Below are 14,325 nucleotides of genomic sequence, written 5' to 3' on the forward strand. Positions count from 1 at the left end.
GAAATCCGATCTGAGGCGGTACGATATTATGATAAAGCAAGTGGGCACTTTCTTTTTGACCCATTGAGATCGACATATATTTGCCGGAACTTCCCACCGCGGTTCCACTGCCATTTGAAACAATTTAAATGCATACCATCAGCTGACAATGATTACATATCCTAACCGATTGCCTATGGGAACAAAGAACCAACCCCAAGGTTTTGAACGTTCAGGACATCAATATCACCCACAGCATAATGGAGCAGCCTCTGCTCCATGAGAAGTCTTCACCCTCACACACCATTGCTCGAAAACAACTACTATCATTTTATATTCCTATATAAAAAGTCTGATGCTTTACTGACTTTAGCTTTCCCTCTCCCAATCATATACAATCAAAGATGAGCAGAGGTTCTTTTTACATCCAAATTTGATAAAATGAAAGGTGTGATGCAAAAGGTTGTGGGGAGGGTATAAACACATGCCAATCACTAACCTCTAAAATAAATACATGTGAAGCGGTTTACATACGTATGTAGGAATGTATGGGTACTCGCTACATATTCAACTATCAGATATGTAGGGCCATCCATCATTAATTAATGGGTACATGCCACATATTCAACCCTAAATGTCACGTACAACTTCGAATATATGGAAAAAAGAAAAGAATCCAAACACTTTTTGAAGATTCTTGTGACTGAAGGCGATATAAAACCAGTGTTAATTCCTCTCCTAAAGTTATTCCATAACTGAATATTCATTTCTTAAAGAACCTAGCTCTAATGGCATGCAATTTTTTTATTATGTTTTATTGTTCATATTCGAAATTTATGAATACCTAAATTACGAATCCTTACAATTTAGGAAAAAAAACTGATCAAAGCAACTTGAAATCTATGGTAATTCCATATTTGACTATCAAAAGTAGAAACAACAGCTTATCTTGTTATTGTCCAAGAAATTGAATATTTTACATCCATAAAGGGCTAAACCAGGATTAATCATAGAAAGCACAGATATAGCAAGAATAAATCTTACAAATAAATATAATCCATATTACTAAAATGTTTAACAAATACCTAATTTTTAACTTTGTTCACAACCCAATAAAGTTTCAGTCATAACAAGAAAATTGTAAGAAGGGGAAAAAAGCCTCTAAATTCTGACCAGGGCGAGAAAATTTTCTTTCTTTATCCGACCACTGGTAACTGAATAAAATCCCCCACCAACCTAACCATGTACAAAAAAAAAAAACCTGTAATGCCGCAATTTTTCACCTTTTTAAGGCTTAACGCTTACCTGAACTTGGAATTTATCAGAAGCCTCGCCATTTTGGGCTCGGAACTGGTACCGTCGGCGACAGCGAGAATTCTAATTGACTCGAATTCGGCGAAAATAGCAAACTTGGGGAAAGTAAAGGATACGGTGACCGCGGAGAGTTCAGGCACCCAAATGGTATTGATGATGGCGGTAACTGTGACTGGTGTATCCCCCTTGATGGTACCTGCGGCGGTTGTTGTTGATGTGGCTGTTGCGACGACGAACGTTGTTGCTGCTGTTGTTGAGGAGCGATTAAGTTGTTCCGACGGGGTGAGATGAGTGAGGACAATGGTGGGAATCCCGAGAATTGCTTTGAAATGGAATCCACAGTGGAGGGCATGGAATTCTGGAAGTATCGCAAATAGGCGAAGACCGGTGATTCGGCTGCCGCGTGCACAGCAGGAAATGGAGGGAGTGGCGAAAGAGGCGTCGCAGCAGGTGGCCGTTGAATGAAGCTATTACCAATGGGACCACTGATAGGAAGGGTAGGCAGAGGGCAACCCGGTGGGTTCATGTTGGGGACGGCGTAATTAATCATGGGTCCCATAGGGCGATTGCTAATCTGCGCCAATGGAGGAGGTCGGATCCTCTGAAGCCGAGAGCTTTGTGGTTTGGGTTGGTGGATTGGAGGAGGAGAAGTAGAGTACCGCTCGTGAGCCGGTGAACCGGTTAGCTTCTGTACGACGTCCCTGAAGTCGTTTTTGTTGATGTTGTAAACTGGTGGCTGGTTCTGTTGAGCCTAGAGACTGCTTTGGTTAGGATTCTGCGGTTGAGGCTGAGGCTGAGGCTGGGAGGGATGAGATTGCTGAAGCTGAGGTGGTGGCAACGCTTGTGTGTGGTCAAATGAAGACTTTTTAATGATAGGAGGGGCGTTGGCTGTGGAGGGTTTGGAAATTTTATGAGAAAGCTTGTTGAGATGCTTAAGGTAATGATCGCGATTGTTAATATTGTTGACATTCGAGCTACTGGTGCTACCGGTGGTGGTACTGATGGTGGTAGAGCCACCAGAAGAGTGACAGCTTCTATCCATTTCCAAAAAATAAAAATAAAAACCCAATCTTTCTCCCCCAACTAAAACTCCCTTTCTCTATCTTATCTAAATCTATAATGATCTATTTGTTTATGTAAAACAATAAAAGCTATTTTTGTTTCGGGTGGACTAGTAAGGATAAACCAAGAGATAGAGTTAATAGGGGGCTTTGCTTTCATTTATGGGAATAAAATATTATTTTTAAACCCCAAAAAAAAAGAAAAAGAACGATGATTTTATTGCTAAACATTTGAACAGAGAGAGAGGAAAGAAAGAAAAGTAAAGTAGCAAAAGAACGAATATGTCTGTGTCTCCTTGGTCTTTGCCTTTGTGCCGCTGTCTAATCTCTCTTGAGTTTTTTTTTTTTTTTGTCAGGTTTTTCTAGGCATTACCAACAGGGAAGGCAAAAAAAAGGAACATGACCCGTAAAAGAAGCCACGAATACCTCTTCTCTAATATTTGGTGCTGGGCGATTGTAGGAGTAATTTGCGATTGCGGAGTCAAACAATTTGTTCCTTGTCGTGTTCCGGTTGACCGAGTTTTTAAACCTGAGTAAATGACTCACCAACCAAGCTGTCAAAATGGCAGCAGCCACCACCACACACTACTTTCACCGATGTCATTTCCATAAAAATCTCTCCGTTTCGACCACTTATTTACTGCACTAGGTTTCTATATGGTGACTGGTATTTTCTTTTCCTTTATATATGTAATTAATACAAAAGAAGATGCTTACTCAATTTGAAGACCATAAAAAGAAGACAGTAATTGAATTTTATTAGGTGTGGGGTTGAATTGAAAGGCGTTTCCTCTGATTAATGTCGCGGCTGTTGGATTTCCAACCAAGAAACAATTGCTGGGTTTTTTTTTTTTAGAATCTGGTCAAAGCTCCAATAAAGAGAATCAGTGTGAAACGGACCGCAATTTTCAATCCAAGTTTGGTCCTTATTCCCTTGTACTCCAAAACAAGGCTGCAAAAAGGTCTTCTTTTGCATCCCTCAGGGTATTTTAAGGGGTAATGTAATATTTCACACTTGTAACCTTATAAAATGTTTAATATTTAATATGGTATATGTACCTTAAAAATATCGAATATGATATCTGTATTTTTATAAACTTTTCAATGTGGTGCATGTATCTTTTTTAAATGTTTAATGTATTAAATTATCTATATATATTTTATCATTGTATTTAATATTAGCACCATTAGTAAATTGTTGAATTAATGGATGAAAATTCAATACATAATTTTTTTTTATATAAATCATCAAGTCCATATGGATTATATAATAATTTTAATTTAATTTTGTTTCATTTATTTTTCATATAAGATCATATTATACATGTGGACTTGTTGATTTTTTTTAAATCTATATATCAAAATTAATAATTTACTCCTATTTTTATTATAAAATTTTATTTTTTAATTAAGTTTATATGTAGTATAGATAGGTACTAATAATAAAGTATTAATTTTTTTATAACTATTTAATACATTTACGGTTGAATATTTTTAACTCTACAAACATATTATAAAATCTCCACAAGTCCTTAATATTTAAAAAATTAAAAACTAAATAAACAATATATGTAAAGGTTTTAAGATCGATATATCAAATAATAAATTTTAAAATGTATATAAATATATAATATTTGAAATACAATTATAAATACCAATAAATGTTGGCCCCATCTTTCTGACTTGTGTGTGAGATTTTGTTTTTCTTTTTTATTTGATTCAAATAAGCATTTCCTTAAAATTAGCTAGTGATAGATCTTAGTAATATTGTTGATACTAAGCAAGTATAATTTGTTTTACCTAGGAGTTGAACGGGAGAAAGGATATCTTTCAACTTGGAGATTTGATCAAGAAGCATGTAGGAAAGATTTAGCACAAATGATTGTGATTGATTAATTACCTTTCAAGTTTGTTGAAAGTGAAAGCTTTAGGAAATTTACAACGTCATATCCTAGGTTTTATATTTCTTCACGAATTACTATGACTAGTGATGTTTATCAATTGTACTTAGATGAAAGGGCTAAACTAAAACAACTTTTGGGAAGTTCTTGTTCTTGAGTTTGCTTAACTACTGACACTTGGACTTCTTTGTAAAGAGTTAATTATTTGTGTATCATTGCTCACTTTATTGATAAAGATTGGAGATTGAATAAAAAGATTTTAAACTTTTGTCCAATTTTTAGTCATAAGGGTGAGTCCATTGTGATGGTGATTGAGAAATGCTTGTTGAATTGAGGGATTGATAAGTTGTTTACTGTCACTGTTGATAATGTAAGTTCAAATGATGTTGCTATTGGTTATTTGAGAAAGAAATTTATCCCTCGAAAAGGTTTAGTTCAAAATGGTAAATACATTCACATGAGATGCATGCCACACATTATGAACTTTATTGTTGTTGAAGGCTTAAAGGAAATGAATAAATTTGTTGGACGTGTTAGGAGGCTGTTAGATATGTGAGGCAATCTCCAACTAGATTACAAAAGTTTAAAAAGTGTGTTGTGGTGGAAGAGATAGAGTGCAAGAAGATGTGTCTTGATGTTTGTACTAGGTGGAACTCGACCTACTTAATGTTAGACACAACTTAGAGTTTTGAGAAAGCTTTTGAGAGATTTGAGAAACAAGATACAAATTTTAAGGCTGGACTTGAAAAGGGGAAAAGTTGGCCTTGTGCGGATGATTGGGCAAGTGTTAGAAACTTGAGGGATTTTTTGGAACACTTTTATAAAGTAACTTTTCGTGCTTCCAACACTTCATATGTCACACCCAATAATTTTTTGATGAGCTTTCTGAAATTGATATCCTTTTACGAGATGTTCAGTCAAATATTGATGTTGAATTTAGTGTTATGGCCATTAAGATGAAAGACAATTATGATAATTATTGATATGATATTGATAAGATAAATTTGCTTGTGTTTGTTGCTTGTGTTTTAGACCCTAGAAAAAAATTGAAGCATCTTGAATTTGCACTTAGCGAAATGTCTAATGCTGAAAAAGCTTAAGAAATGATGTAAAAGTTGCAGGGAGCTTTGTATGAATTGTTTGATGAATATAAGCCTAAACTTCATAATGCTTGTAGCCAATCAAGTGTGGCAGCACATGTTTCTCTCGGTAAACCACAAAAAAAAGGCATATGCAAGCTTTGTATAAAATGCATGAGTTAGAAAATGGTGGTGAGGATAAAATGTCTGAATTGGATAAGTATCTAGCAGAAGCTAATGAGAATTTTGTTGAAGATTTTGATATTTTATTGTGGTGGAAAGTGAATAGCCCTAGATTTCCACTCTTTCAAAGATGGTTAGAGATGTGTTAGTTGTACCGGTTTCTACAGTTGGTTCAAAGTCTGCATTTAGCATCGAGGGTGTGTGCTTGATCAATTTAGGAGTCATTTAACCCTTAAATTTGTACAAGCTTTGTATAAAAAGCATGAGTTAGAAAATAGAGTTGAGGATAAAACATCTGAATTGGAGAAATATCCAGCTGAGGCTAATGAGAATTTTATTGAAGTTTTTGATATTTTATTGTGGTGGAAATTGAATAGCCTTAGATTTCCCACTCTTTCTAATGTGGCCAAAGATATGTTAGTTATATCGATTTCTACGGTTGCTTTAGAGTCTACATTTAGCACCGGGAGGCATGTGCTTGATCAATTTAGGAGTTATTTAACTCCTAAAATTGTATAAGCTCTTATATGTACTCAAAATTGGATTCAGAAATCATCCACAAGAAGACATCAAGAAAAATAAAGAACAAATCGAAGAGCTTGACAAAATTGAAAATGGTATATTTATTTTTAATTTAATAGTTTCAACTTTTATACCACTTCATTCCTATATTAATTTATTTAATTTAATAGTTTCATGTTTATAAAGATAAAACTTTATTTTGGTAAATCTGAAAGTTAAAATAATTCAGTTTTTTAATAAAAAATAGTCTTGAGAAATTGAATGGTTGGTTGGATCATGTTTCAATTACGAGGTGTGTTTGGACCTGCAAACGAAGATGGGCTTGTTTTCTGCTCAATAGGCTATTGTCTGCTATTGAGGCCCATAAAGCTTAAACCGAAGGTTATTAGATAATGATCATCTCACACCTATTATTAGGTGAGAGAAAAAATATATATAAAATATGTAAATTAAATGAATATTTTTTATTACAAAAAATTGTGTTTTAAAGGTGTATGTAAAAAATATATAGTTTAAATGAATAATAGTTTTTTAGAAAAATTATATATTTTTTAAATAGTTAAGTTTTTAAAGATGTTATGTGATAAGTTATAAGATACAAATACTGCTTACTGCTATTATGTTAATTAGTAATTTATGGAAAATATGATTCTTAAGTTAATAAAACAAAGACATGACATGCTCAAACGCCGCATCCAAAAAATATGCAATGCCTATACAGAAATACTAAAACAAAGGCATGACATGCTCAAACCCCGCATCGAAGCTTCCAATAAACGCCATGAATGAGCCATCCTGATATCAACTGATAAGCTTTTTGCGTCAAATGAACTCCATCCCAGCTTATATATTCATCTGGATTTTACACACTCCCACTTCTGCTGCTCCACACATTTTGTTCAGCTCCATGTTGTAATCTCCTCCAATCCCACAACAAGCTTTTTGTGTTGAATTTGGATCCAAACCTATTCATATATTAATAAATCAGAACAATTCTAAAGTAGACAAATATTATGTCCATCTATCATTGTAAAAAAGAACTTACCAAGAAATTTAGCTTTGTTCAAAAGCCTCATGTATCCATTGTAGTAGTCGCCATACAATATGGTGGCATGAGGGAGTTCTTTTCTCAATTCTTTAATGGCTTGTTTGAGAAGGCCGTTATGATGGCTTGACAAGTTATTCAAGTCCTTGAGGCAATTGAAACCGTCGTAGGCATCGGAATCATTGGACCGGAATACCGTGAGGTGGACCGGGAAGCAGCCTATTGGAAAGTTTCCGGGAACAATCACTCGAGTGGCACCATAACCAACAACTCTCTGTGACACATTAACAACAAACGTGGTTAATGAGTATAGTATTGAAATTGAAATGATTACTATACGAGTTCAAGATTTATCGTAAAGTACTTACTGTTACAGCATCCTTTATGGCTTGAATAACCAAGGGCATCATGGATCTGACTTGGTCAAAGGATTTGCCTTGAAACAAGGCGTAGTTATAATCATTCCCTCCAATCTCCCCAACGATGAAAAGAGCCGTTTTAAGCTTCTCCAAACAATCTATCAGACAAAATATAAGGATCATATATATTGTTCAGTTGATGCAAATTATTGAGGGTAATTGTGGGACTAGACTAGTAATTAACCATCCTCATCGTGGCATATGCCATTAAAATGGGTGAACATCCAGTCAAGCTGCCTGCTAAGAGAAGAATTGGTAACAGGGGCAACAACTCCCTTATCAGCTAGAGTCTCCACAGGTAACGCAGTGGAGCCAGCAACCGCGAAATTCACCCCACGGCCACGAGTGAATAGTGCATTACTGTTTAAATAGGGCTGGAGGAAGGGGATTCCAGCAGATAAAGCTGTCCAAAAAGAAATTACGTTTATTATATGCCATACAACGAGTTTTTGTTTTACATTGAAATATAATATGGAAAGTTCTGAAAAGGCAAGAGGAGACATATATGATTATATAAACAAACATAATTAAGATGATTGGACTGCCACATAATTAAGGGTTTATTAATATCATGACCTTTTCAGTCACCTTTTTCAAAGTTAAAAACTTTTTTTTTTCTTAAAAGCTCAGTCACATTGAGCTGGAAACTAACTTTTCCAAATAATTTTGTCAGTTGGTCTCACGTTGCTAAAGTTTATAAAAGAAACATGTTAGCTCTGCGATCTTAACCATAAAAAAAAGGTACTATATACTAAGTACTTGCATAGCATAAATTTCAAAATACTAAGGTTGTTTCATATACTAAATGAGAACCACAAAAAGAAGAAAGAAACAAATAAGGAAATTACCTAGAAAATCGATGATGAGTAAGCCATTGGAGCATCTACCGGTTGCATGCTTGAAGAAGGTTCCACCGTAAGGAAGCCTAGCAAAAGGAGAGAAAGGGTGCTCCCGGATTAGATTTCCGGTGTCGGATATGGAATCCCCCAGCTGATATATGGCATCGAACTTGCATGTCCTGAGAATACCTGCATTGCATGGAGCTGAAACAAGAAGAAGAAGAAGAAGAAAGAGGGCGGGAACATGAGTACAAAGGGAGGTAGCCATCCTGATTTTCAAGAGAGAAACAAATAAGTTGGGAACGCGAACTTTTTGGCTAATACCTGTGCCTTATGCAACTCGTAATGGAGTATAAATGGGGAAAAGTAGAGTTTGTCTTCGAATCGTGGCAGTTTTATGTCTAATAAAAAGGCGGATTAGGAAACCGGGCCATGGCTGCTCTGAATAATAATTATAGTCTCACCTTTGGTGCTAATCGTCTACTACAGAATAAATAATTCTGAGAAATCGAATATCAGTTGGAATTATAGTGTTTGGTTAGCCTCAATTATTTACATTTGTTTCATTCAGTTTAGTTTTCCGCTTATAACATAATTTTTTTTTAAAGAAATAACATAAAAAATTTATTATTAATTTGATTTATAAAATTTTTTATCGTTGATTTATAATTACTTTTTATTAAAATAAATATACATAAATCAGTGAAAATTATTAAAAATGTATAAAAAATATTTTAAAAAATTTAAAACAATGAGCTGAACCGGTTAAATTCAATTCGGTCCGGTTGAAGTACTGTAATTGCAAAATTAATCTAAACTGAATCAGTATTAACCATGCGATTAGTACTTTTGTCAAATATATAATTTTTTATTGGTTAAAAAAAAGCTATATAAAAGAAAAATGAAAAGTTATTAATAGAAGTAATAAAAGAAATTGAATGGGAAGAAACAGATGAAGTTGGATAAAAGGAGAATTGTATTTGATACATCATATTAATGAACAAAAAGAAGAGCAATGAATAGTTTTAAAAGTTATTGAAAAGGCTATTTACATTATTTGCGAGCTTATGACCATAATTTATGCCGCAAGTTGGGCAATTTTGCTGTCATAAATATGAGCCCCTATTATGTATGATTCCTTTTCTTCATCAATGATGCATAATGCCAAACTCGTCTTCAACCAACAAATTAATTGATGTTCTGTTTATTTCACTTTTAAAGTTATAAAATAGTTTTTAAAATTTTTGAATTTTTTTATTTAAGTCATTAAATTGTTAAAATTGTTGTTACATAATCTTTTTTTTGTATCGTCTACACCGATCGAAAGTTTTCATTCTTTTTTTTTTATACAATTCAGTTTTTTCATGAAACAACTTTGAATATCATAAATTTGCGAATCAAAATTCAAATAGCTTTATTGTTCGATCTCGAATATTGAACATTAGATTGAATTGGATCCGAGGCCAAGGGAAAAGCCAAAAAAAATTTTTAGAGCGGCTGAAATTAAATTTTAATTTTTACGATAGTAAAAATATAATTTTTAAATGATTAAATCAAAATTTTATCATTTTTATGGAGGTAAAATTTTACCTCTATTAATTTAAAATTTTAAAAAATTCAAAGGGCCAAAGTGAAAAAATTTTCATTTTAAGGGGACCGGGCTCTTGCCAGCACCCTAGATTCGCCCCTGTCCAAGGTATGTTCTTTTAATTGTCAATAGGTGTTGATTTACTGTACCGATCGTCGAATTTTTGCTTGGAGTTCACTAGATGTACTTTTTCTTAAAAATAAAATTTTAACAACCCGATAATCTGATGAATTAAAAAAACCTTTTGAATAGTTTAACAATTATTTTGTAATTTTTGTAAGTTAAGTAATTAAAATAAAAATTAACTAATAATTTAATAATATTAATTGTAGTTTACCTAAAAAAGGAAGAGGCGCGATGGGCTCAACGTAGGGTTTCAAAAGCGAGCCCAATTATACCAGTCGACCGCCATTTCCAGTTTTGAGTTTTTTACCCAATTGGGTTAAAAAAAATTTTAAAATACCAAAATAGGGTGTCAGATACATTATTTACGGAAATGGGTTATTTTTTTGGGTCGAGCCTACCTGACAGGCGCGACCCATTTTTTTAATAATATAATTTTTTTTAAATATTATTATTTTATTATATTTTAATAATTTTTAAATTTTTAAAATTCAGTCGGGTCAAAACCGGGTTGAGCCAGACCAGGAGGCGTGACCATTCGCGCCTGCTACAGGGGCGCGACTTCCCTGCAGCCCGCCATGTGTCCCTGCCCCCCCCCCCACCCCCCATCCCACCTGTAGAGACAGAGAGAAAAAAATTAAATTTTGTAATGGGGGACCATATAAGCACCGGTCCCCCAATTTTGTGAATGCAGCAGCAAAGAGAGAAAAGAAGAAGAAGAAGAAGAAAAAGAAGAAGGAGAAGGAGGAGAAATAAGAAAGAAGAAAAAAATGTTAGTAATTTTTTTATAATTATTTTAAGATTAAAATGTTAGTAGTTTAGTGTTATGTGATAATTTTTAGTGTTTGTAATTATTTTAAAATTAAAAAAAAAGTACATTTTTAAAAAAAGTAAAATATTAGTAATTTAAGAGTGTTATGTAATTATTGTGCTTGAATATAGTTTATTAGTTGCTAATTTTTGTTTTTGTTTTTAATACTACTTGTCAAGTCTTGCTTTATTTGTTTTTTAATTTAAACTTTTTTTGTTGAATTTTCAAGTCCATGATTTTTTTTTACTTTTATCTAACATCCTATTTTGGTGTTTTAATTTTTTTTAACCTAGTTGGGTAAAAAACCCCATTATTTTGCCATTGATGCTCGATTTTGATAGCTTGATGGCAGCCTCCCTTTTAAATAAATATATAAAAAAAATTAATATTTTGCCAATTATTGTCCATTTCCGGATTTACTTGGAATCAATATTTTTTGTATTTTATTTAAAAAAACTTTACTAGCATTCACTTCATTGTTAACAAAAAGTGAGAAATATAGTGACTAATACATTCTAAAAAATAAAATAAAAATTTATACCTATGTAAAATGTATAAACTTGAGAGTTAATCTTTTCAAATATTCTTAAATTATAATTTAATTTAATTTCAAACTTTTAAAATTAATTAAATTTACCTATGTAAAGTGTTAAAAAAATAATTCTTTTAAATTTTATAAAAATTTAATCAAAACTTAAGGAAAAAATAAAATATTTTTAAGAGTAAAATAGACTATTAATAAATTATGCTTATATTTTAACTTGTATAAAACATATAACAAGAGAAATAATATATATTAAAGAATTAAACACATTAATATAAATGATATGTTAAAATGCATTTGGCTTTATGATTGGAAGTAATGTAGTACTTTGCGGTTGAATAGATGCATAATTGACTAGTTGAAAGTGAGTATATGAGAAATAAGTTACTTTGAATATGGAAAGATGTTGAATAAACGATCTAAAGAGAGTAAGAAATAAAATTAAATAATTCTGAAGAGAGTAAGAAATTTTAATGTAATTTTGATATAATGTAAATTTATAATTTTTACTTATTTGATAATTTTAATTGCAGATTTACAGCAAATGGGTTCGTTGATTGATAATGAAAATAAGGGTCACATATCGAGTAACATTAATGAGATGGTAATGAAAATTTTATTTGATAGTTACATTATTTGTTGAATGAAATTATATTGTATTAACCATTTCGTAAATATAATAATGTCAGGTCGAGTACCGCGTATTGAGGGGTTGTATTTATAATGTAGGGTTTCAGCCGGATGAATGCGTAATATCGTTCTTAGAGTTAGCGGGGTTCGGATCAGTAGCATTGATCCGGACTTTTGATCTGCGATATGATTTAATTTCTGCTTTAGTCGAGCGATGGCGTCTGGAGACGCACACATTTCATTTGCCGTGCGGGGAGTGCACCATAACTTTAGAGGACGTTGCAGTACAGCTGGGGCTCCCCATCGACGGGAACATGGTCACGGGCGTAAGTTCGATCTCGAGGCCGGCTCGCCTTTGCTACGAGTTACTTGGACGCTCCCCAAGTGAGGGGAAATTTGCCACATTGCGGTTTTCATGGCTAAAGGCCAATTTTGTGCATTTGCCCAATACTGCCACTGAATTGGAGGTTATGCAGGCCGCTCGAGGTTACATTATGCACTTTATAGGAGGTGTACTCGTGCCGGATTCACACGACAGTGAGGTCAGTTTGATGTACCTACCGCTACTGTCTAATTTGCATAACACGCCTTCATACAGTTGGAGGTCTGCAGTGTTAGCCACGCTGTACCGCAAACTTTGTCGGACGACAGATCCTTCTGTGATGGACATAGGCGGATGCCTTATACTGCTGCAGTCGTGGGTACTTTATCGGATGCCATTCTTGGCATCCATTAGTCACCAGCCATATATATTTCCACTTGTTAATAGGTGATGAATCTTTACGCGTTATAGCAATTAATTGAATTTTTTGGGTTATATTGTTCTAACAATTTGTTTCCGTAGATGGAGCACGAATCCGAGTATCGGGAGGTCATACACGGTTCCGATATATCGTTTGATGATCGAGAATCATTTTGGGGAGGGGGTAGGTTTTTTCAATATCAATTTAATTTTATTATTTTTATCTCACTCAATTCACGTTAATATGAAAATGTTATTAACTGTGCAGTTATTTGGATGTCGTATTCTGTTCCTAAGATTATGGCCGTTATTCCCTTGCATGCATACGTCCACTCAAACTTATGGTGCATTAGCGCACCCCTTATCCATTTTTAGACAGTGAAGTGGTATCATGGCGATCGAGTACTCCGACAGTTCGGTTGTGTACAATATATCCCGACACAACCAGTACGATTGCCTAGAAAGCTTCATGGCATGACTAGGAGGGGGATGCATTGGGCAGATTGGGGAGATGTGCACGAAGAGTATGTTACGATGTGGAACAACCGGTTTGGTAGGAAACCTCCGATGGATCGTTGTTTGGATCTGCGGCCCTCGACACAGTACTTTCAGTGGTACTATGAGAATAGGAAACCATTTTTATTTGGTGGGCGGTCGATGGTAGTTCCCCCTCATACGACACGGATTGGGCAATATTTTCTAGATCCGCATCATGCACCAACTCCGAAGCCAGAGCCAGAGCCAGAGCCGGAGGCAGTGCCGGACCCAGAGCGGCGGCCAGAGTCGGACTTACACTCAGGGACTAGTTCTTATCATCCAGATTTGGGGGCCGATGACTATTTCTCGGGCTCTTCAGCCCAGTCATATTATTGAGATTTTGATATCTTCAGCCCACTGCCACATCTGTACTCTACTCCTCCCAGCTCATATCCACCACCGTTCTCTACTCCATCCGGCTCGAGTTCATCAGTGGCATTTGAGACATTCTCTACACCCCTACATATGGACGAAGAGAATGTTGATCGTCGTAGTCGCCCACAACGTGAACGTCGAGCTCCACAAAGATATACCCCTAGAACCACACCATCAAACCATCAATTTTAAGGGGTTTTGTAATATATTGAAAGGATAAGGTTATTTTTTTATCCATTTTCACAACTTGTCGTTTCCAGTCTGCGTTCTTATAATCTCGATAGAAGTTAGCCGCGATTTGCCGTATACAGTAAACGGATCTCCATGGCACACCAAAACGCCTAATGGCACAACTCGTATTTAAATAGTTAACTTTGTATTTATGTAATGACTTTTTTGCCATTTTATTTATCAATTTTATGGTTTTTTATTTATTATTTAAATAAATAAACTTTGTACTAACTATGTAAGTCAAATTAGATTAACTGTAACAAATTGTTGACAAATTTGTGATTCAATCCTTTTAACATGTCATGAAACTACATCTCAATTTCTACCCGATTGCGACGATTGTCCAACATGGTAGTTTCGGAACTGGCATTTACTTCGATTATGACCGGCTAATCTGCATAC

General features: G+C 34.3%; 2 protein-coding genes across 2 annotated transcripts; both read right to left on the minus strand.

Moving 5' to 3' along the window:
* Nucleotides 1–912: 912 nt before the first annotated feature.
* On the minus strand, nucleotides 913–2,699 carry LOC107957779 (VQ motif-containing protein 9). The gene has a single exon (XM_016893356.2). It carries the CDS (start codon nucleotides 1,850–1,852, stop codon nucleotides 1,301–1,303), a length of 552 nt encoding a protein of 183 aa, XP_016748845.2. The 5' UTR covers nucleotides 1,853–2,699; the 3' UTR covers nucleotides 913–1,300.
* A 3,942-nt stretch (nucleotides 2,700–6,641) lies between these two features.
* On the minus strand, nucleotides 6,642–8,826 carry LOC107957778 (acetylajmalan esterase). The gene is made up of 5 exons (XM_016893355.2): nucleotides 8,352–8,826; nucleotides 7,688–7,906; nucleotides 7,453–7,601; nucleotides 7,085–7,358; nucleotides 6,642–7,004 (listed from the first exon to the last, which is right to left on the minus strand). Exons 1-5 carry the CDS (start codon nucleotides 8,608–8,610, stop codon nucleotides 6,883–6,885), a joined length of 1,023 nt encoding a protein of 340 aa, XP_016748844.2. The 5' UTR covers nucleotides 8,611–8,826; the 3' UTR covers nucleotides 6,642–6,882.
* Nucleotides 8,827–14,325: the final 5,499 nt, after the last annotated feature.

The sequence above is a fragment of the Gossypium hirsutum genome, chromosome A05, assembly GCF_007990345.1.
Source record: "Gossypium hirsutum isolate 1008001.06 chromosome A05, Gossypium_hirsutum_v2.1, whole genome shotgun sequence".
NCBI classification, from domain to species: Eukaryota; Viridiplantae; Streptophyta; class Magnoliopsida; order Malvales; family Malvaceae; genus Gossypium; species Gossypium hirsutum.